Below are 21,302 nucleotides of genomic sequence, written 5' to 3' on the forward strand. Positions count from 1 at the left end.
TAGCTGGTGCAGAACATGAGGAGTTAAAACCAAACAGTGAATTGGGTCAAATTGTGGGCAGGCTTGTCTCTGCCTCTTTCTCTCTCTCTCTCTCTGTCTCTCATGAATAAATAAATAAAATCTTAAAAAAAAAAAACTTAAAGGAAATTGTGGGCAGGCTTCAAATACCAGTGCTCAGAAACAAGTGGCCTTTGGCCCAGTGATAGTCTGCGATGTTTTTTGTTTTCTGTGCTCTGGTTCTTTTTATTTTTTTTCAAATTTGTCTCCATTTGTTGATATTTGAGAGAATAGCAAAAATTCAGATTTTTGGCAACACTGGGATTGCAAATTTTATGTGAAAAATGAAGACTATATGTGTTTAACATACAAAGTTTTTAGTGCGTATAGGGCTTTATTTTTCTGCCTGGCACTTGTAGGTATTTTATTTGCAGCTACGCATTTGGGAAGCCTAATATTCTTAAGTACTTATATTAATCCATTTGGAGAATTTCCCTGAAAGGCTTTTTGGATAATTTGAAATTAAAGAGATTATTATTTTATGAGTTTATTTTTATTATGGCTCACTTCTTAGCATCTCATACCTACTCAGGTTAACAGGAAAATATTTTCATTTAGAATTTTAACAATCTGAGACTCCTGGGTGGCTCAACAGTTGAGTGTCTGCCTTTGGGTCAGGGCATGATCCCGGAGTCCCAGGATCGAGTCCCACATCAGGTTCCCTGCATGGAGCCTGCGTCTCTCTCTGTCTCTGTCTCTGTCTCTGCCTCTCTCATGAATAAATAAATAAAATCTTAAAAAAAAATTTTTTTAACAATCTGCTGAGAATGACCAGAAATAATTTTCTTTTTCGTTTTAGGTACCCCAGTAATTAAAGAGGAAGAAGAAGAAGAAAACTAACACCATGTTTTCCCCTTTGTGTTAACTTATTTAAATGTCATAAGAATAATAGATAAGTTTTGTATAATTGTCTATTTTAAAGATTCTCTGTGGGGCAAAGGTTCTTAAGATAAAACAAGTTTCTCATTCCTACCTTTTTTTAAACCTATTTAGTGTTTCTCACCCCAAACAATAACACCAACTTCATATATTCTAGTACTTTTTTTTTAGAAACTCAAATTGTCAATTTTTGTCTTCTGTCCCAGTTATGTACTGCGTGGCCCCATCTACTGAAACTTTTATAGACCAGTCATTTTTAACAACAAAGAACAACAAATACAGTTCTTTATTTAGTTTGTTTAGGGTTTCTTTTTTTGTTTTTAAGACCAGGCATTTAAATATATATATTTAACTTTTGGATCTGTAGACCATCTTTCCTGAAGGTCCATGTCCTTATGACTCAGAAGCACAAATGTGTCATGCCTTTGGTTCAGAAGGCAGCATGGTGACAGGAAGAGTTCCTCTTAGAAGAAATACAGAGCAGTCCTAGAACCAAGACTCCCAAAGTCCAACTGCAAAAGCTGTGGTGAAAAAAAGAAAAATTAATATCTTGGAGGCCTTATAGCCCATGTTATATTTACTTATTTGTTTTTCCAAAATGTGTGCATCTGTCAACTGGAATTTAGGTTGTGTTTACACACCTGGCCACTTGAGTCATTGTGCACAGTGAGTAGTTAAAATGACTGTCGTGATCATTCCTTTGACCAGTATTGTGGTCATGTTACCCATGTGGACCTGATCTTAGGCACACTTTTTGGTTTATGATCCCTTATATGTTATATAAGGAAATACATGTAAACAGTAGTTATATTTGAATTCCTAGCCTAAATGTTGGCCATTCATATATATCAAAAATTTCTCTAATAACTTTGTTCTGTTGACCCTCATGTTGGGAGAAGTGATTACTATAAATAAGGATATAGAATTTAAAATATAGCATCTGATACCTTTCAATAGATTAAATTTAGAATTTCAAAATATATTTTTAGAATGCTTCTAAGTTAGACAGCTCTTAAAATGAATTATGTAAGTGATTGTGGAGGGAAAAGAGAAGAGATATTTCGTTATGGGATCCCAGGCAAAGGGCAATATTTTTGAGGATTGCCTTCTCTATGAAGCATGGTAGGTGATTTAACCTCAAAATTGCAAAGCAATAGTTGGACACAGAGGTTAGAATTTATAAAGAAAAACTTTTTGGAAAGTACGAGATATAGTAGTCAGTAACCAGATAAGTTCATAGCAGGCCACGACTGAATCACTGACAGATTGGAGAAGAGAAGTCAGAGGCGCTCTGCCAAATTGTGCCTAAAGTCCCTCAACCAGAGACTGATTCTTATTTCCCTATTTACCTTGTATGAAATCAGTCAAAGAGGGGAGAGTCATTTTTTTAAAAAGGTGATTGCATAAATAGTCCTGGGTTTCAGAAAACTTCAGCTATCATTTAAGTAGGAATTACATGATTTCTCTGAGTCACTCTGATCTAAGGGGACCACTGCTTTGACAATCAATTCTAAATACAAACATCAAGAGGAAAAACTAGTCCAACACTTTTTTTAGCTTCTTGTTAATTCTTCCTCATTATCTGATAGGAAGAAATCTTTACTCTGGCTTAATATTCAAAGCCTTTGGGTATTTCTTTTGTGGACTATAAATAATGAGTATTCCCCTTGGTGATGTTTAAGTCCCCAAAAGTAGGAGGGAAAATGATCTTCTTGTAGTTTGCACTTCATCCAGTAGGCAAGCCTGAAGCCATTTTGCTCTGTATGGATATATTTTTCAAAGGTTACTCTGGAAGTGAATGTAATAGGGAAGGCATGACTTCATATTGAATCTATAAAGTGGCTTATGGTGTTGGTGTTTGGATTTCTGAATTCTATAATATAGAAACTCATTTTCTTTGTTTCTCTTTGTTTCTTAATGTCTTTTAATCACTGATAGTTCTCAAAGAAGTGTAAGGTGCTTTTCTGTGTCTATTTCACACAAAATTCATGTTTAGTTTGGCTCAACAAATATTTGAATGACTTCTATGCATCCCTTTAATGGAATTAAAGCCAGAATCCATGCCATTAGAAAATGGAAGATAGGCTGTATGAAGTAAGTTCAGAACATTCTTTCTAATCATTCCTTAAATCATCTTTTACTGTTGCAAATTTAGCTGATATTAAATGCCTTTGGCTTATGGATTAGATACTTGACCTACTTGGAATGGATTCTCTCTGGGCTCCTGGTTTAAAGCGTTTTGTCATTTTTAGTGGCTCATTAAAATTTCTTCCATTATTATAATAATGGTAGAGCTCTAGAATCAGTTCAGTATTTTAATTTTTCACAGGTAACTTGATTTTAGTCTACAAAGAAATTCAGCTTTGCTGTGTTCCCTAACTCTAAGCTTATGGGTATATTACCTGGTCAGACCTTGAAGGGTTTTTGTGTTCTTTTTTTTTTTTTTTTTAAACTTTCTGAACTCTTTTTTTTTTTTTTTAATTTACTTATTTATTCATTCAGAGAGAGCGAGAGAGAGGCAAAGACACAGGCAGAGGGAGAAGCAGGCTCCATGCAGGAAGCCCGATGTGGGACTCGATCCCGGGTCTCCAGGATCACACCCTGGGCTGCAGGCGGCGCCAAACCGCTGCGCCACTGGGGCTGCCCGGGTTTTTGTGTTCATAGGAGTTTTTGGTTTTTGTTCATAGGAGTTTGTTCCTTTAAACCAGAGTTTCTCAATCTTGGCACTATTAACATTTTGGATTGGATGATGTTGTTCTGTGTATTATAGGATGCTTAGCACCATCTCTAGCTTCTACGTACTAGATGCTGGTAGAAGCCCCTGTTTAGTTGTGACAACCAAAATTGTCTTCAGACACTACTATCTGTCCCCTCTGATGGAGGGATAGGAACAAAGCTGTCCCTGGTTAAGAACCAGTGCTTTATACTAACATTCCTTTTGTCCAGGGTGCATTTATTTTCATAAATGCCATATATGCCACCTGAGTTGAGAGAAGGTGATGTGTTTAATAATCATGGATGGAAGGAAAATGGTCCTTGGTGTTTTGCTTTTTTGTAATGCTCATTTTAATAATTTTCATATGACATTAGAAACTCAGGGCTGAAAGGTTCAACTTACATTTTTCAGCAGGGTCTCAACTTTTATTTCTTAGCATTCTTGCTTATCTTAGGACAGTGATTATTAACCTACCTCTCTCTTACTATAACAGAATTCAACTTTATGATAGATTTTTCTTTATCTCTAAAGCTGAACATTTTGAGTGTGCTTTTAAATAATGGATTATTCTTTAAATGTTCATTCTTTAAATGTTCATTCATTGTCCACAGATGCATAGAATTTTCCAGACTGTAGCAGTCATTAAATGCAGAAAGATATTGTATAAAATTTGGTAATCATATATGAAAGTTAGCTGGTGTCGGCACCAATTTTGAATGCGATCAGAAGAATGTCTGATCATGATAATTGGTCACTAACTTGGTATGGTTACTCGGAATGGTTATAAGACATTTAAAAGTGGTTCTTGTGTGGAAAAAAGAAATTTTGACTTGAATAGATGCTTCTTCTTATACCTTTTACTGGTGGTCTGGAGTAATGAGGAGTAAGAAATGAATCTTAACTGTTGGCTTATTCTCAGAATTGGTGATGTGTAAGTGGAATTGAAGATTGTTATCTCTGTGACTCAGAATCTTCTACCTGGATTTTTGTTAGGATTAAATGGAAAAAGTATAGGGTCTAGAAAAGTTGGATTTAATCATTAACTTTTAAAAATTGGTGTGTGTTGGGAAGGGAGGGTCAAAGTATTTTTTTTTTTCAAAGTATTGATCATATGAGTAGTTAGTATCTCTCTAACTGCAGTCTGCCAGTTTGTGAAGACCTTACATTGTAAGTATTGGTAAAGGGAGAAAACTAACGCTAAACCGAAAGTTATCTTTTAACTGAAATTAATTCCTTTGGCACACATTTTCTTTATTTAGGCTGCTTAATGTGCCTGTGAATAATTAAATATAAAACAAGATTCAGTGTAGCAGAGTTGGCGCTTTTGACACAGCTAACTTGGTCATATTCCTTTATCTTCATTCTAGCATGAGGTTTTTGTTTTTTGTAAAACCATAAAATAGGTGCAATAAAAAAATAAAGGATGTGTTTTTAAAAAAAAAAATCACTGAACTTTTAGAAATCCCACATCTAAATCTCTATTCCTGCCTTTTTATAAACCAGTGACGACAAAGGAAGAAAACTGAAAGAAAAAATGAGACTGAGTCTTAGTTTTTTCTAAACTAAGAAAAATTTTCTCTTGCCACTTAGGGAAGTCATAAGTGGATTCTAGTTAATTTCCCATATTGGGCAGGTAGAGGGGAACCAGCCAACCAAATTATGACCCAGCAAATTTAACAAGGGGGTGGGGGAGAGTAAAGTATTTTGCAGTAGATTTGCACTTTAAAATTATGAACTGGATGTTGGTAGAAAGTACTCCCAAAGGGCAGATGGGTAAATACCTAGCCTGCATGTGGATATTAGAGAATCAAACTTCATCCTTGCTCGTTCTAAGCCCACCTGAGCAGTAGTTGTCTGTACATAATCAGAGTCAGGATTTCCCTATTTCCCTCCTTGGTGTCATCTTCCATGTTTGCTACATTGACAGTCATCCCTCTGAGGAATGTGTCAAGTAGAATTCTCCTACTCAGAATAGAAACTTTGAGTTAACTTTCCCACATCTAGATTTGAAAAAGGAATTTAGATGGTTAAATTAAGTTATGGCTCATGTTACAAGGGTGGGAAGTTCTTTGCTTCTTTGATCTGCAGGGTACCTGCCTCTGAGGTGCTACTGCCTAGAGGGATCAATTCCATCAAAAGACTGGTGAGTTGGTAGCTGTAGTGAATATACATATAGCTAGCTACTTCTCCCAGGGTGTCAGTCATGATAACGAGCATCATTCCAGAATCTTTGGCTTCTAGAACCAACTCCATTCTGAAGAACGTTTTAACATCTATTAATACTTTGGTAATAATCTTTTATATGCAGGAATTTTGTAGCATGACTTTATGACTAAACTTATTGTGTTAAATTATTTAGAAATGTTGAGTTTCTGAATGTTATTTTGTGAGACATGTTTTAAAATAGTAATAAATTGTGTTATTTTATAAAAAATTATTTTGTATCTTTTTTGGTTATATTGATTTTAGCTAGTACAGAGCAACCATGTGAACTTCCAATGACATTCAATTCTGAAGAAATTTGGTCTTTGGATCAAACATTCCACACAGCTTGTGAGCATGTGTATGAGAGAGATAGAGAGAGAGACCGACTCATCTTTTTGAGTTTTTTTTCCCTGTAATTCACTACCAATGACAGTCTCCTCTCCCAGCTTTGTGAGTCTTCACCATAAGTTCTCTGGGCACCATTTCAATTATTAGTATCCTGGAAAGAGTGTTTCCCAGGACTGCAAGTTACTACTGCACTTAACCATTCCTAGTTCTCTCCTCACTAATAGTATATGAGGTTAAAGCTGGTTGATAGGCCCCTGATGTGAGGTCTGGAATAACATGACTTCGGCCAGCCCCCGTGTAATACACAAGAAACAGGAAGAGCCTAGTAAGAGGTGTACCATTACACATTGTCTCAGCACCTATTCTGTGCTATCGGCTGAATATAATTTTGGCCTCAGAATGGGACTGTAGTGCATTTTATTTCTAATTCTTTATTCCACAATTCTTTGGTTATAAGGATGTTTCTTGCTGCTGTCCTCCTTTAAAAAGCAGATTTTAATTTCTGAGCCTATAAAGAGAAAACCTTAATTCAGATTAGAAACAGCTCATTATTTTTAGTTCACTGTTTTCTAGAATAAAGGATGGATGTCTAGAATCATGACAATGTATATCATATATATATTGTATTGAATATAAATGTATAAATGTATGTATATGTAGATATATAATTGTTATATATAATAAAAAAATACTAAGTGATAACCCTCCTTTCTAAAATGCAGTCAACTCTGCAGCTATAAAAAAGTATATCCCTATGTACAGATATAGAAGAATGCCTATAATATTAGGTGAGAAAGATTAAGAACTCATTATTACGAATGTAATATGTGTGGAATGAGAATGTGTGTATACATGTGATGGCTGGTTGGTGTGAGGCGTTAGTGGGAGTATGTGCGTATGTGTACATGGAGAAGTGGGAATGTACGGATGGGGTGGGACACTTGTGGTATATACGTGTAGTGGGAGGAGAGAGTATGTTTATGATGGAGTGTTGTGGGGAGAAGGTGGGAGTGAATGGGTACAGGTAAGATTCTGAGAAGTGAGGGGGGTGCTCTACCCAGTGCCATGCTGCCATGCTGATGGGAATGGAGGGGGAAGCTATGTGAGTTGGGGAGCGGGGGAATGAGGTCATGTTTGTTGGGGGAAGCAAAGACTTGCCTATCTGTTGTGAGGGTTAAGTATGTGAAGATGTGTGTGTTGAGAGAAAATTGTGAGAGTGGAACAGACATGACATGGGAGAGGAAGACATGAGTGAGTATACAGAAAAGTGTTAGAATGTATACCAGTATTAGCCTTTATTTTTTTTTTTTTTTTTTTTTTTTTTTTTTTTAAATTTTATTTATTTATGATAGGCACACAGTGAGAGAGAGAGAGAGAGGCAGAGACACAGGCAGAGGGAGAAGCAGGCTCCATGCACCGGGAGCCCGATGTGGGATTCGATCCCGGGTCTCCAGGATCGCGCCCTGGGCCAAAGGCAGGCGCTAAACCGCTGTGCCACCCAGGGATCCCAGTATTAGCCTTTATAAATAATTTTTTGCCTTACGATTTTTAAATAGGTTGGCTATAATTTTAAAGCCTTAGTAGGGGAAAACTCCACTGAACTCAAGTTCATATAACCACTTCTGGATTTACTAGGTTCTCAAGACAAACATCTTCAGTCACTGATTCTGTGCAGTCAAGCCTGTTTTTGAAATCTCCCAGTTTATATCCTCTTAATATAAAATGGCTGCTATTATATGGACTTGCCTTTGTGCTGTTAGGAAATCCTGATAAGCACTACTCACAGATACAGAGACATTCTTAAATTTAAGTCTTTAGAACACATCTATGGACTTTTCTGAAATATCTAGAAAGGCTCATTTCTGGCCCATCCTTAACTGGAGTCCTATAATAAAGAATGAGGAGGGGATCCCTGGGTGGTGCAGCGGTTTAGCGCCTGCCTTTGGCCCAGGGCATGATCCTGGAGACCTGGGATCGAATCCCACGTCGGGCTTCGGGTGCATGGAGCCTGCTTCTCCCTCTGCCTGTGTCTCTGCGCCTCTCTCTCTCTGTGTGACTATCATAAAAAAAAAAAAAAAAAAAAAAAAAAAGAATGAGGAGAGGGTGTCTCCTGACCTGTCCTTGAATTACTTTAAAGGCATATGCTTTTTTTTTTTTTTTTAAAGTTCTCTAAGCAACACAGCTTCAAGTGAGAGTGAGTCTCCCTTGTCATAACTTGGAATTTCATTTCATTGGTGCTTTTATTTTTTATTTATTTTTTTTTTTTAGAACCTATTTTTTTTTTAATTTTTATTTATTTACGATAGTCACAGAGAGAGAGAGAGGCAGAGACACAGGCAGAGGGAGAAGCAGGCTCCATGCACCGGGAGCCCGACGTGGGATTCGATCCCGGGTCTCCAGGATCGCGCCCTGGGCCAAAGGCAGGCGCCAAACCGCTGCGCCACCCAGGGATCCCTCATTGGTGCTTTTAATTATAAACATGTTAAAACAGGTTTTGGTTTGAATAATGCAGTATTCTAATAAGTATACTTTATGAGTTACCTACACGTCTGATACATATTTTTTTTTGATACATATTTTTTAAGGATACTAAACCAGCAGATACTCTGGCAGAGTAGTGAACTTTATTAAACAGGTTTAATTTCTGAATAAAGTGAATTAAATTGAAACTATTTACAGAAATTCCTAAAATCACAGGACACTATAGACCAGTAGCATCCGTGCCAGAGATTTACTGTTATTAACTAATTCTTTTTTTTTTTAATTTTTATTTATTTATGATAGTCACAGAGAGAGAGAGAGAGAGGCAGAGACACAGGCAGAGGGAGAAGCAGGCTCCATGCACTGGGAGCCTGACGTGGGATTCGATCCCGGGTCTCCAGGATCGCGCCCTGGGCCAAAGGCAGGCGCTAAACCACTGCGCCACCCAGGGATCCCGTTATTAGCTAATTCTAACAGCAAATAACAGTCTGACTCTTCATACCTCAGTGCTTAGAGGCATGTCCCTCCTGAGCTGGAGGGGAGGGGATCTTTGTATAGTCCAGGTTACCATACAGGGATTCCTTTTATGACAACTGCTTAACTTCTCATTGGTTGTCTCAGAGAGACTTCCTCATGTAGCTCAGTAACTCCTGTACTTGACAGGAAAGTTCCAGAAACTTTAAGAACAAATTCTGAAAGACCTTTATGAGCAAATCGTGAATTTTTTTTTTTTTTTTAAATTTATGATAGTCACAGAGAGAGAGAGAGAGTCACAGAGACACAGGCAGAGGGAGAAGCAGGCTCCATGCACTGGGAGCCCGACGTGGGATTCGATCCCGCGTCTCCAGGATCGCGCCCTGGACCAAAGGCAGGCGCGAAACCGCTGCGCCACCCAGGGATCCCAAAATCGTGAATTTTTTTTAAGCTACAGCTTCATTGTCTTAGTCGAAACAGGATGATTATTTTAAATTCTTTTTTTTTTATTAGCAACTTCAAGTATAACAACTGAAACTGGAATAAGTATTTTCTATTAATAAAAATGAATTTTGACAAAAAAAAATAAAATGGCTGCTATAAATCAGAAACATTCATTTTAAACAGGTATGAGAAATTATTCCTGTAGTAAAACAAACATTTTTAGCTGAAAAGGGATTTTTTAAAAAATAATCCAGGTTTTTATTTTTTTTATGATAGTCACAGAGAGAGAGATAGAGAGAGGCAGAGACACAGGCAGAGGGAGAAGCAGGCTCCATGCACCAGGAGCCCGACGTGGGATTCGATCCCGGGTCTCCAGGATCCCGCCCTGGGCCAAAGGCAGGCGCCAAACCGCTGCGCCACCCAGGGATCCCTGAAAAGGGATTTGAAAGGGGAGAAAAAGCATTACTAGATAACATCCTGAGCCCCATTTCAGGATTTCCTAACTTTTTATAGTAAGTTAATATTGACTTAGGTCTGTTCAGCCTTCTAATATTTGCCTTGTAGAAAACATGCAAAAATTGAATACATTGAAAGGTTCTGTAATTCAAACTCAAATAGTATGCTATAAGGTTAAAGATACAGTAACTGAAGTTATATTTTTTTTAAGTGACACCAGGAAATCTTCCTAAGAGAATAAATATAGAGCTTAATTACACTGAAATTTTATATATGTGTCAGAAAAAAAAGACAATAGAATTTTTTAAATACTTTTATTCATATACATGTATTTTGACAACTTCAAATTTAGAACACTTAGAATCAGCATGAACAAGAACTACCATTCAATGACAAGGATTTGAAATGGGGGAATAGATACTGTAACTGGTTCTTATTAATCTCCCCATGCAACAAGACACTCCCTGTGTCTTGTACACAGAAAAATTGATTCACACAATTCTAGAATTGCAGTATTTTTCTAACATCCCATTCCATAGTCTCAGAATACTTTTCAATTAAAGTGATCCAGATGTTTCGAGATGAAAAATAAAACAATTTGCTTTGTAAGGCTGAATAAATAGTATGAGTCACATTTCTTTCCATTAATATAAATTAGGGAAAAAACTTAGGAACAATTTACTGTAAACACAAAAACTATTCACAATATTAGTAACAACGGCTCATATTTTTACCGAACACTTCCTGTGTTTGCCAGGCCCCACGCTAAAACATCTGAACATGCAATTTCACAATTATCTCAATGAGAAGTGTCAGGGATTCACATGGTTTTTACAACGGATGATTGCCACAATGACAGCTGGCACTGAGCACTTGTGTACAAGTCTTTACCTGGCATTGCAGCGAGTACGACTCACTTGTAGCAGCTCAGGGTGCTCATTTGCGCGATTGTACTAATGTTACATGAATACTCAGGCCTGACTCCCTACCCCCACCCCCAAAACAGCACATGGCGGAAGTCTTTACTACTAGGGACACATCTGTAAGAGCACGGAGACAAGGTAAGCGGCTGCGATCTAGATGTGCACTGTCGCCGTTTCCTGGGCCTCAGAAGTGCCCCTCCAAGCCTAACTGCAGGAGGGCGGCCTCCGCCTCCTCCTCCTCCTCCTTGGCCTCCTCCTCGCGGATCTGCACCAGCAACTGGAAGAGGTTAGGGGCAGGCCCTTCCGCGGCCCCGGTCAGCCACAGCTGCCTCCGGATGGCCCCGCTGTGGTTGGCCCCGGCAATGACCTGCTCCAGGCGGGCCTGGTTCACGTTATCTTTATCTATGGCCCCCTTCTCCACCACCTTCTGCAGAAGAGGCTCCAGACGAATGACATACGCAGATAACTTTTCTCCCGGGTTCTGGTAAGTGTTCAGAAATCTGACCTGCGCATCCCTAGAGCTCTCGACGCTCCCAAACACCTGCTCAAGCGCCTTCAGGCATTCGGCAGTGGTTATCGCAGGGTTGTTCGTCTTGAGGATGCGGATGACATCAGCGGCGGGGCCCCGAAGACTCTCCATCAACCGCCGCCTCTTTTCTACATCAGACACCTGCCACTCCTCTATGACCTCATTAGTGTGTTCCAGCCAGGGATCAAAGGTCTCCTCCCCAGGCCCCGGGATGTCCCTCCCCGAGAACAGCGTCAACTTCTTGTACCATATGGACTCAACAAGAGGCTGAATAACGTTATCTAAAATATAGTTTAGCATCTCTGCTGGCATATCTGGACCCGGGGCCGGAGTGGGGTTCTGAAACCCAAGGACGCGGGCAACATCTTGCACGGTCCACCCCTCTCTCGCTAGGAAGAGGTGCAACCTTTCTAAAAATTCAGCATCGGAAGTCGGGGGTTTAAAGACCACTTTCCAGACACCTCCTTTACCCGGCATCTCCCTGGGGATCGCGGCGTAATCGACAGCGCCAGTGAGCTCTAACAAGGCTGCTTTCGCATTCTCTTCCCTCCAAAACATCCTCCCAAGCACTCGATAGGGCACCTGGGGCATCGCAGCCTGGAGGGTCTCCTCGATTTCAGCCTCATCACAGTTCACTGGGATCCCCCAGACCAGCAGGGCTCTCTGGGAGTTCACATCCATCCCCCGGCACCAGTCTTCCAACAGCGTCATCGCCATTTCCCCAACTAGCGAGGGCCCCGATTCTACAAAGACGGATTAGGCTGTGGCTCCCTGCGCTCTAGGGCTCAGCGCGGCAGCAGACACTCCCCCACCCCCGTAGGCGCGAGGGAGGCAAGCTTGACGCAATCACAATTAACAAACGACACCAGAGTCCTGCCCTCTTCCTTCGCGGCCCCCAAAGGCAGTCCGCCGGCTGGTCCCCGGAGCCAAGCCCCGGGAGGCTCGGGCAGTCGCCTCACGCGTCCGCCGCCACCGGCGTCCTCAGTCGGGGCCCGCGGCCCGGGTCCCCCACCTGCAGCCGGGGGTCGCGTCCCGTCGCAGCGCAGGAGGCGGGCAGCGAGCGCGGCTGGCGAGGGCTGCGCCGCGGGGCCGGAGGCGCCCGGGTGTGGTCGCGGGGCGTGGCCGCCTCCTCCCGGCAGCCGGGCGCCGGCACTCGGGGCTCCCCTCGGAGGCGATCCCGGCGTCCGCGGCCGGAGCCCGGCCTCCAGTCGGCCGAGGAGCGGCTGCTCTGCAGACGAGGGCTGTGCGGTCCCCGGAGGCAGAGCCTGTTCTGAGGTCGCGGCGGTGGCTGCCACGCCAGCCCGCCAGCGGCTTCTTTGCAGACGCAGGGATGGCTCCGGGCGGTGAGGGCGGCTGAGGACCGAGCACACGGGCGGCGGAGGCGCCGAAGGACGGGGAAGCGGGGCCACAGGCGGCGGCGGCGCGCAGGCTGCGGCGGGCTGCGGCGGTGTGGCGCAGCGGGGCCGCCGGGGTCCCACCGCAGCCCGCGGAGGCGTTACTGCCGCAGTGCGGGGCGGGGCCGGCTGCGGAGCCGCTTCCTCCGCGCCCCGCCCCCGAGCGTAGCCATGGCAACGGCGGCCCGGACTCCCGCCCGCTCCGCGCGCTCCCGGGGTTGGGGCTGGGGCTGGGGGCGGGGTGGAGCGGTTGCAGAGGCGCTGGCCTGACGCTCCGGACACTGCTCTCTTTGGTGGCGCATTTCCTTTTTCACATTTTCCAGTTTTTATTTCATTTCTTAAAAAAGATTTTATTTATTCGTGAGAGACACAGAAAGAGAGGCAGAGACACAGGCAGAGGGAGAAGCAGGCTCCACGCAGGGAGCCCGACGCGGGACTCAATCCTGGCACTCGAGGAGCACACCCTGGGCCGAAGGCAGGCGCCAAACCGCTGAGCCACCCGGGCTGCCCTTTATTTCATTTTTTAAAAAAGATTTTATTTATTCATGAGGGGTGGGCAGAGACAGAGGCGGAGGGAGAAGCAGGTTCCCTGCAGGGAGCCCCATGCGGGGCTCTATCCCAGGACCCCAGGATCCTGACCTGAGCCAAAGGCAGGAGGTCAAACACTGAGCCACCCAGGTGCCCTTAAAAAAAATTTTTTTTTTTTTTTTTAACAAAGCACCTTGTTTAAAAGATAATATAATTCTGGAGTGGAGTTAAGGCTGCAAATGCCTCCGTCACTGGTCTTCCGCTGGGTAGGAAAATACGGTCTTTAGCACCGCAGCTTCCCTGTCCCACCTGATTGCATTCTGCACCCTCCATACATCCCCTCAAACTAACACGTTGGAAGCGTGCCGTGTTCATATTTTTGTGTGAGACACTGAGTTGAGACTTTTTCTTGTCTAAAGTTTTGTAAAAAAAAAAAAAAAATACCCGTATCTAGTCAATAATCCGTAGCCAGGCAAAACGCTAGTGTGTTATTTTTCCTGTCCTGGTATCGAGAAAGAGCTGACAAAAGAGAATCCTCCTTGTGGTTCAAAAATGTCAAGCAACCCCCTGCAAGCAAAACAGGGCCTACTTAACGTCAATCCCAGATGGTGAAAATCTTCCCCAAAAGAACACAGCATTCAACTCTGAATTTTTAAAACCTTATTTAATAAAAGGTTTAAAGATACAGAAGAACATTCAAAAGTAAATAAGTTACATAGGTACATTACAATCACATCCGCAAGATTTACTTTAGTGTGTTATTTTTTCTTTTTTATAAAAAGCACACAAAAAATAAAATCTTCAGTCTGGTCTATCACAACTGTACAGCAAAAGAGGTAATATTTATATATATATATATATATACACTATTTTAATATGTAACAGTCTTTTTAAAAAAGGGTGCCACAGGCAGCAAACACACAAAAGGCAGTGTCTGATCATGTTTTTTTTTTTCCAAAATAAAAGGAATATACTTATTTATATGCTATTAAAATATTTGTACAATAATTACAGACTGTCAAGGCTGTTCCTGTGCTGTCCCCTCCACACAAGACCTTCAACTTAAAGACAAATGAGGAAAAGGTGAAACAGCTGCAAATTGTTAGAGGCAAACATTAACACAGCGAAATATGGGGAGGACATACAATTGTTTTATAAAAATATGCATACTTCCTGTAAACCTAAGGAGTTAGGCTTGCCAGTCTGGTAATAAATACCGTTCGAAAAAAAAGAGAGCCCCAGTGAAAATATATTTAAACAGCTGAGGCTTGAGTATGTGTTGTATTCCTCCTTCATCTTAACATCTGGCACATGAGAAGAAAGAGGTTAGGTCACTGAGGCAGTTAAATATAGGGGATTCTCTAGACATAAGCAGCACATGACCTCTGTGCCAGGGGTGGTGGTGGGGTCAGAAGGGATGAGGGTGTACCTTAGCTGTGAGGGGGGCTGCTGAAGGCATGGAGGACAGTGCGCTGAAGCACAGTCTCCTTGGGTGGGTAAGACACCTCAGAAATGGTCTGGGACACAGGCACTAGGTTAGTTTCATGCCCTTAGCTAAGTGTAGATGGAGACTGGAAGATGGCTATGTGAGATGGTGTGGGGAGGACATTATAAAGCTGGAGGTGTTTGTCATTTAACTTCTTAAAGCAAACAGCTCTGAATAGAAGAGAACAAGGGAAAAAAAAAAAGATAAGCCTACTGTGTTCACAGAGAGAAAGCACCATTAAAGGATATACCCATCCCAGCTCCTATGGCTGCACCTACTTTATTGGCAGGTCACTTGGAACAATGGCATTGCCCTCTACACATTTTAACTTTCACCGTGTATTCTAGATCTAAATCCATCCTGGAGCACGAGCCCTTCGAAAATACAGTGTCTGGTGGAATTAATACAGAGGTACCACCTTGATTTTTTCCACCAATATTTGCCTAGTCTGATTCCTGTGAGCGTAGAGGAGGAGAATCTCTCTAAACAAGGAGGTTCCTCTTACCACATGTCCACAGGGGGGCCTGAAACAAAATACTGTTTAAATAGAAAAAACCTCAGGAAACATAAGTAGCACTTTGGGGCGAAGCTGCGAAGGCACTCTTATTACACAAGTGATTTAGAAGACAGCTTAAATTTGCCACCCTCCTGTTTCTGGAGGGCATACCAGATTTTTGCAAACTTGGGTCCTGGAAGAAGCCTTTGGAGGAAACTAACTGGGGAAGTTGACGATCTAGGTAGCCGTCCTGGAGTCTGGCGGGGAGAATTTTGTTACTCCTATCGCTGGGGTCCTGAAGAACTGTATTCATGCATAACTGAATGCTGAAAAACACCTGTTAGTGCATAGTTTAGAAACAAAACTCCCTCCCCACTCCAAGCTCCCAAATAGGAACATGGATGTCTTTAGGCTATTGGGTAGTAAGGAAAATAGCAGGATTTTTGGCTCCTTCCTAACCTGCCGACCTGTCCTATGCTCACGTTCACTTGGAACGTTTCACAGAACTAACGCTGAAGAACAAGATCAGAAAAATAACGCGGCCCTCCTATGGGAAGTGATGGGGCCTCTAGAACCTTCCAGCCCTTCACTTCAGTGACTCCATGCCAAATATGGCCTCCTCCAGCCAGAAAGAAAACTAGAATTCTGGCTTCCAGCCAATCCCCTCGAGCAATTTGAAAATACAGCCAGAGAAGAGGTAGCAATGAGAACTGCCTTTGACCTTCCTTGCTTCTGCTAGTCTTTGTGTGGCTTTGGTGACACCTTACACCTTTCCACCCTCTTTCAGGGCTACTAACACTCGTATTGGCAAGAGCTTCCAGAGCAACAAGGTGAGGGACCTTAGGGTGTTAGGAATGGGGGGGTGGGGTGGATGCCAAGAAAATGCCTTGTTTTGGGATAAATGCACTTGGGCCTCTGGAAAGCAGGAGGCCCCTGGTCCCTGAGAGGATGTTAAAAATTAAATATTAAGAATAAATAAATAGCTCCCAAATGACACAAGTCAAGGAATGAAGGCTCCTGTCCAATCTGGTTAGGAGACCTCCCCCTCCCAGGGAAGGATCCAGAAATCTCCAGCATGCAGGACTGGGGGCTGAGCTGTGGATATCTGCGCTAGACCAGGTGGGATGGGGTGAGGGGGCAGCTGCCAAGGGCAGGGCGGAGGCAAGGCAGGGAACTTGCACCAAGGAGCAGGTGGGCCCCACAGATGAGCCCCTCGGCAGCCTTCGGGGGCCCAAAAGGTGTTTGGCAAAAAGGGGAGAAGCAGGAAGAGCCAAGATTTATCAACAGTTCCCTCCAGCCTCCCCGACCCTCCCGCAGGCTGGCCCCTCCCCGCCACATCTGAGACCCCTTCTCGGCCCCCCGCGGGCTGCTAGCCCCCAGCAAAGGGCCGGTACCGTCCTCCGACCCAGCGGCCTTCGGGAGCCTTCCTCCCAGAGGAGGTGGCCGCGGGGCAGGGTAGGGGACAGCACAGGTGGCAGGCTGAGTTCCCTCTCCGAGCTGACCACACACTTTCCCGGGGCGGGCGGGGGGCGGGCTGGTGCTCGGCTCTCCGTGGTGACGACCTCGGGCAGCCGGGGACACAGAGGAAGGGCAGAGGCTGCGCGGGCGGCGGTGCTCGAGCGCCCCGAGGGGCGCCCCAGCCCAGGCAGGGGGGCGTGAGGCCGACTTCCCCGCGGGACGCAGAGAGAACTGGATCCTGCAGCCCTGAAGACTGCTCCCGGGGCTTTTTTATAAATAAAAGAGCCGTTTATTGTATGGTCTCGTTTTCTTCGGAGAACAGTGCACGTGAGCTCTCCTCTGGCCGCCGGCGGCCCCGGGTGCCGGCGGGGGCGGCCCCGGCACCCGGGCTCAGCCCCGCTCCCCCGCGCCGCTCTCCTCGCGCAGGGCCGGCGGGTGCGGGGAGGCGGCGGCCGCAGTGGCCGCCGCGGCCGCCGCCTCCTTCTCCTTCTGCCTCAGCGCGGCGGCCTTCTTCTCCTGTTCCGCGTGGCTCTTCATGTGGGCGCTGCGGCTCTTCACCTTGTAGAACACCCTGCAGCCGGGCAGGGGGCTCCCATCAGAGGGCCGTCCCCGCGCCCCCAGGACCCCCCAGACCAGACAGCGCATGCACATGTGTGTGCGCAGCGTGCGAGGGTGCGCCCCGGCATGGGTGTGTCCGTTTACGTGCGCACACAATGTGCAAGGGTATACTCATGTGAGTGCATGTGTATGTGTGTGTGCACATGCGCAGGTGCGTCTGTGTCTGTGCGCGCGCGCATGCCCGCGCGTGGGGGCTCAGGTGCATCTGCGTGTATGCGCCCCTGTGCAAGGGTGCACCCCATGTGAGTGCATCTGTGTGTATGCAGCTAGCGAGGTTGTGCCCCACGTGGGTGTGTCTGTGGGGGGCCCCAGCTCTGCAGGACTGGCTCCGCCCACATGGCCACCCCCACCCTCCTAGGGTGCCTGATTCAGCGCCAGCATGCTGCTTCTCAGAGCCGCCAAGTGATGTCACCGCCCTAGAAACCCTTGCTGCCAATCACCAGACAAGGTGAAAGCTCAGACTACCTCTCACTATCCCCCTTGAAAGCATATTTCTCTGTCCCCAGCGGTGGCCACCCTGCTAGGTCCCCGTGGAGGCAGGGCCTACCACCTTACCTGCCACACTTCTTACAAGGGAAAGTGTTCTCCTGGTTCTGGGTCTTGTTAAATGTCTCTGGTTTTTTCTTCTTCTCCGAAAAAGGCAGTGCCCTCCGGGACTTCCCTGCCCCCTCCCTTGGTTTCTCTGAGGCTTGGCCACCAGCAGACCCAGGGGCATTAGATTCATGGCTTCGGAGGATGAGGATGTCATTGGCCTGGAGAGGATCAAACAGGGAGAGGTGAGAAGTCTGGGAAAGAGAGATACATTCTGAAGTCTGGGAAAGAGAGATACATTCTGGCATCTCAGGGAACTGGTCCTAGGCTCCTGCCAAGTGCTCCCCTAGAATCCACTTGAATCCTTTCAGTAACAAGGGACTCACCGCTTTTTGGCAGCCCATTCCGGTCTTTGGCCAACTCTATCTTTACAAAGCTGTTGCTACAGTAATTCTGTGGGAAAGCCCTAGCTGCCATAGGACTTCTCCATGCATCTATCTAATTGGGGGGGGGGGGGGGGGCAGGGGGAGGGAGGCAGCTTGGTGTCTCAATTAATGATGTTTGCATGTTTTCAGTCATTTAGTCCATTCATTCATGCCTTAATTCCATAAATAAGATTCAAGTCCATGTGACTGTGCCAGGTGCTGGGGATACAGAGGTGACAGACAGTAATCCCTACTCTCAGAGGGCTCAAGCTCTAGTGAAAGGCACAGATAACAAGGGCCACCCTGGGAAATGCCAAGCAGACACCAAGAGTACAGGACACCTGGCACAGAGCTGAGAGGTGCTACTCAGGATATAGGAATCATGGGCCTTGTGATAGGGGAGCCTCAGGGGGCCATTAGAAGTCCTAAGTATGTACACGAGTAGACCTCATAGAGAAATATACTCAAAAGTCAGCAGAACTCAATGGGGCTTGTACATAGAGCACAGCTCTTGGAGAAGGAGCACAGCTAAGTCTCAGAAGAGAGAAAAGAGCTGTCTATCTACAGTCTGGGGTGGGGCAAGGAGTGTCTTGTGCAAGCATAAGTGTACAACACAGATTTTTTTTGAAGATTTTATTTATTCATGAGAAACACAGAGAGAGAGAAGCATTGGCAGAGGGAGAAGCAGGCTCCATGCAGGGAGCCCGATGTGGGACTCCATCCTGGGACTCCAGGATCACACCCTGGGCTGAAGGCAGACACTCAACCGCTGAGCCACCCAGGGATCCCAGAATTTTTTTGTAAAGGTTCTCCCAGGGGGCAACTGGATGGCTCAGTTAGGCATCTGCCTTTGGCTCAAGTCATGATCCCAGGGTCCTGGGATTGAGCCCTGTGTCGGGCTCCCTGCTCAGAGGGGATCTGCTTCTCACACTCCCTCTGCCTGCTGCTCTGCCACTTGTGCACTCTCTTTCTCTGTCAAATCAACATAGAAAATCTTAAAAAAAAAAAAAAAAAAAAAAAAAGGGAAGAAGAAGAAGGTTCTCTCAGTAGCTCCCTAATAGACCCTTCCCATCCCTACTCTTTTTTAGGGGACCTCTCCCTGACAAGGAACATCTCTGGCCAGTATGTCTTGTTTCTTGGTCTGTGATATGGTGGACAGAGGGCCTCACTACAAGGACAGTGGGTGGGACCTCAGGCAAGTCATTTGGCCTCTCTGAACCCAGTGTCCTCTATCTTCCAGGTAGAGGGTAACACTATGGGGTGACCGTGAGGAATCCACAAGATAACAGGCAGGAAGGCACTGTGTGGAGAACACCTGTCAGGGGCCATTGTTGTTGTCCTCATGGTCTCAGCTTGTTCTTCTTGTCAGACATTCCTGGCGGGGACACACCTCTCTTACGGGGAGCCTGCCTGAGCTACAACTCATAAATGCTTCCCCAATGTCCCCACACGCCTTTTAGGTCTTCACAAAAGCCTTCTTCTTGAGTCTCAGATCCAGAAGCAATAGAGTATGAAAATTAATAGCAGACTTTGGAGTCAGGCTGTTTACTAGTTGTCTTTTCAAGGGGGCCTCATTTTCCTCATCTGTAAAATGGGAATAATGACCACACAGGGTTATGAGGATTAAATGAGCTAAAAGCATAAGGCATTTAGTACATTTCCTGCTGTGATGATGATGATCGTCATCACCATGTTCCTGTTCTGCCTTCCCCCCTACACCCCGAGGCCCAGCTCCAGCCCTCCTTCTGGCCCTGGACTCCCCCAGCAGAGGGCACACTTACCGACTCATTGGCCTGTAGTGTCTGTGTGGCTTTGACAGCCGCTGCCCTCCGGCTTCGCTCTCGCCCCTCCTCCTGCTCTCCCTTCTCCTGGATCTCTGGCACCTCCTCCTCCCCCTCCTTCCTGGTCTCCTTTACTTCCCTTTTGGGCTCCAGCCTCTCTTCACTTGGAGACTCTCTTCTGGGAGGAGGCACCCTAGGGAACTTCTGGGAAGTCTACAGGGGACAAGAAGGAGGGCAGTGAGCCTGGAGCTCAGTCACACAGCCATTCTGCACTGATTCTGACCCAACCAGGGACCACTAGGCCCTGCTCATCCTGCTTGCCTGACCTGGCCCAGCACAGCCTCCTGTGCTACACCTCTGTAACCCCCACCACCCCCCAACCCCAGCTGGTTGGCTTCCAAAAGAAGATGGGAGTCTTGAGCCCTGGAAGCCCTCAGGAAGACACAGAGCACTTGAGACTGAGCCAGGGGCAGGGAGCAAGCATGCCAATTCAAGAGACACATACTTCAGCGAGGTGCCCTGGTGGAGCCCGGCAGCAGCCTTAGCTCCAATTCTAAACTATCTTTCTAATGCTTTCGGCACTTGCACCTGCAAAATGAGGACCAAACCAATCCTGGTTTTAGCACAGCATGTCAGCAAGTGTGCACTTAGAACCCCAAGATGACGTTATGTGGCCACATGGACAGAAAATAAAATAACACTGGCTTTTCAGATTTCTTTCAATCCTGATTATGATTAAGGACAAAGTTTCAACTTGGATCTTAATGTGTCTTTTATACTTCTTCAGTCTTAATTAAACAGAAGTTAGGCCTGAGACTCAGAGCCTTGGCAGGTAATGGTATCTATCTAGAATTTAATAACATTGTTTGATTTTCATATATATTTCGTTTTACTACTAGTACCTTCTATGGCAAACAATCCTGGTTTTCTGTTTATGGCTGTGATATAATATTTCTCTTCTGAGTAAAAAAGGAGCTTTTTTACTTCTGAGTAAAAAAGAAAAATATGAAGTAGGAGGGAGTATAGGTGGTAGATGAACGTGACAAAAACGGTGATAGTGACATGTGGCAGGA

The 21,302-nt window shown here is 45.0% G+C and overlaps 3 protein-coding genes across 7 annotated transcripts in view; 1 reads left to right on the plus strand and 2 right to left on the minus strand.

The window, feature by feature from the left end:
- DNAL1 (dynein axonemal light chain 1) overlaps positions 1 to 6,086 on the plus strand; it is a 43,724-nt gene extending 37,638 nt beyond the window's left edge. The window contains exon 8 of the mRNA XM_072839271.1: positions 857 to 6,086. Within this exon, the coding sequence (XP_072695372.1) occupies positions 857 to 897 (41 nt within the window). The 3' untranslated portion in view covers positions 898 to 6,086. The remainder of the gene's footprint in view (positions 1 to 856) is intronic.
- Positions 6,087 to 10,357: 4,271 nt separating this feature from the next.
- Positions 10,358 to 12,582, minus strand: PNMA1 (PNMA family member 1). Its single transcript, XM_072839272.1, has one exon. It carries the CDS (start codon positions 12,227 to 12,229, stop codon positions 11,168 to 11,170), a length of 1,062 nt encoding a protein of 353 aa, XP_072695373.1. The 5' UTR covers positions 12,230 to 12,582; the 3' UTR covers positions 10,358 to 11,167.
- A 1,497-nt stretch (positions 12,583 to 14,079) lies between these two features.
- Positions 14,080 to 21,302, minus strand: part of MIDEAS (mitotic deacetylase associated SANT domain protein) — a 70,315-nt gene continuing 63,092 nt past the window's right edge. For 4 of the 5 annotated variants that reach the window (XM_072839273.1, XM_072839276.1, XM_072839274.1 and 1 more), the window contains exons 11-13: positions 20,230 to 20,442; positions 18,048 to 18,244; positions 14,080 to 17,445 (exon numbers count right to left, since the gene is read on the minus strand). In XM_072839273.1, the coding sequence (XP_072695374.1) occupies positions 17,265 to 17,445; positions 18,048 to 18,244; positions 20,230 to 20,442 (591 nt within the window). In that variant the 3' untranslated portion in view covers positions 14,080 to 17,264. Of the gene's footprint in view, positions 17,446 to 18,047; positions 18,245 to 19,450; positions 20,033 to 20,229; positions 20,443 to 21,302 lie in introns of those variants that run through there. The other variant, XM_072839278.1, reaches the window with a different exon arrangement.

Source organism: Canis lupus, chromosome 9 (assembly GCF_048164855.1).
Source record: "Canis lupus baileyi chromosome 9, mCanLup2.hap1, whole genome shotgun sequence".
NCBI lineage: Eukaryota > Metazoa > Chordata > Mammalia > Carnivora > Canidae > Canis > Canis lupus.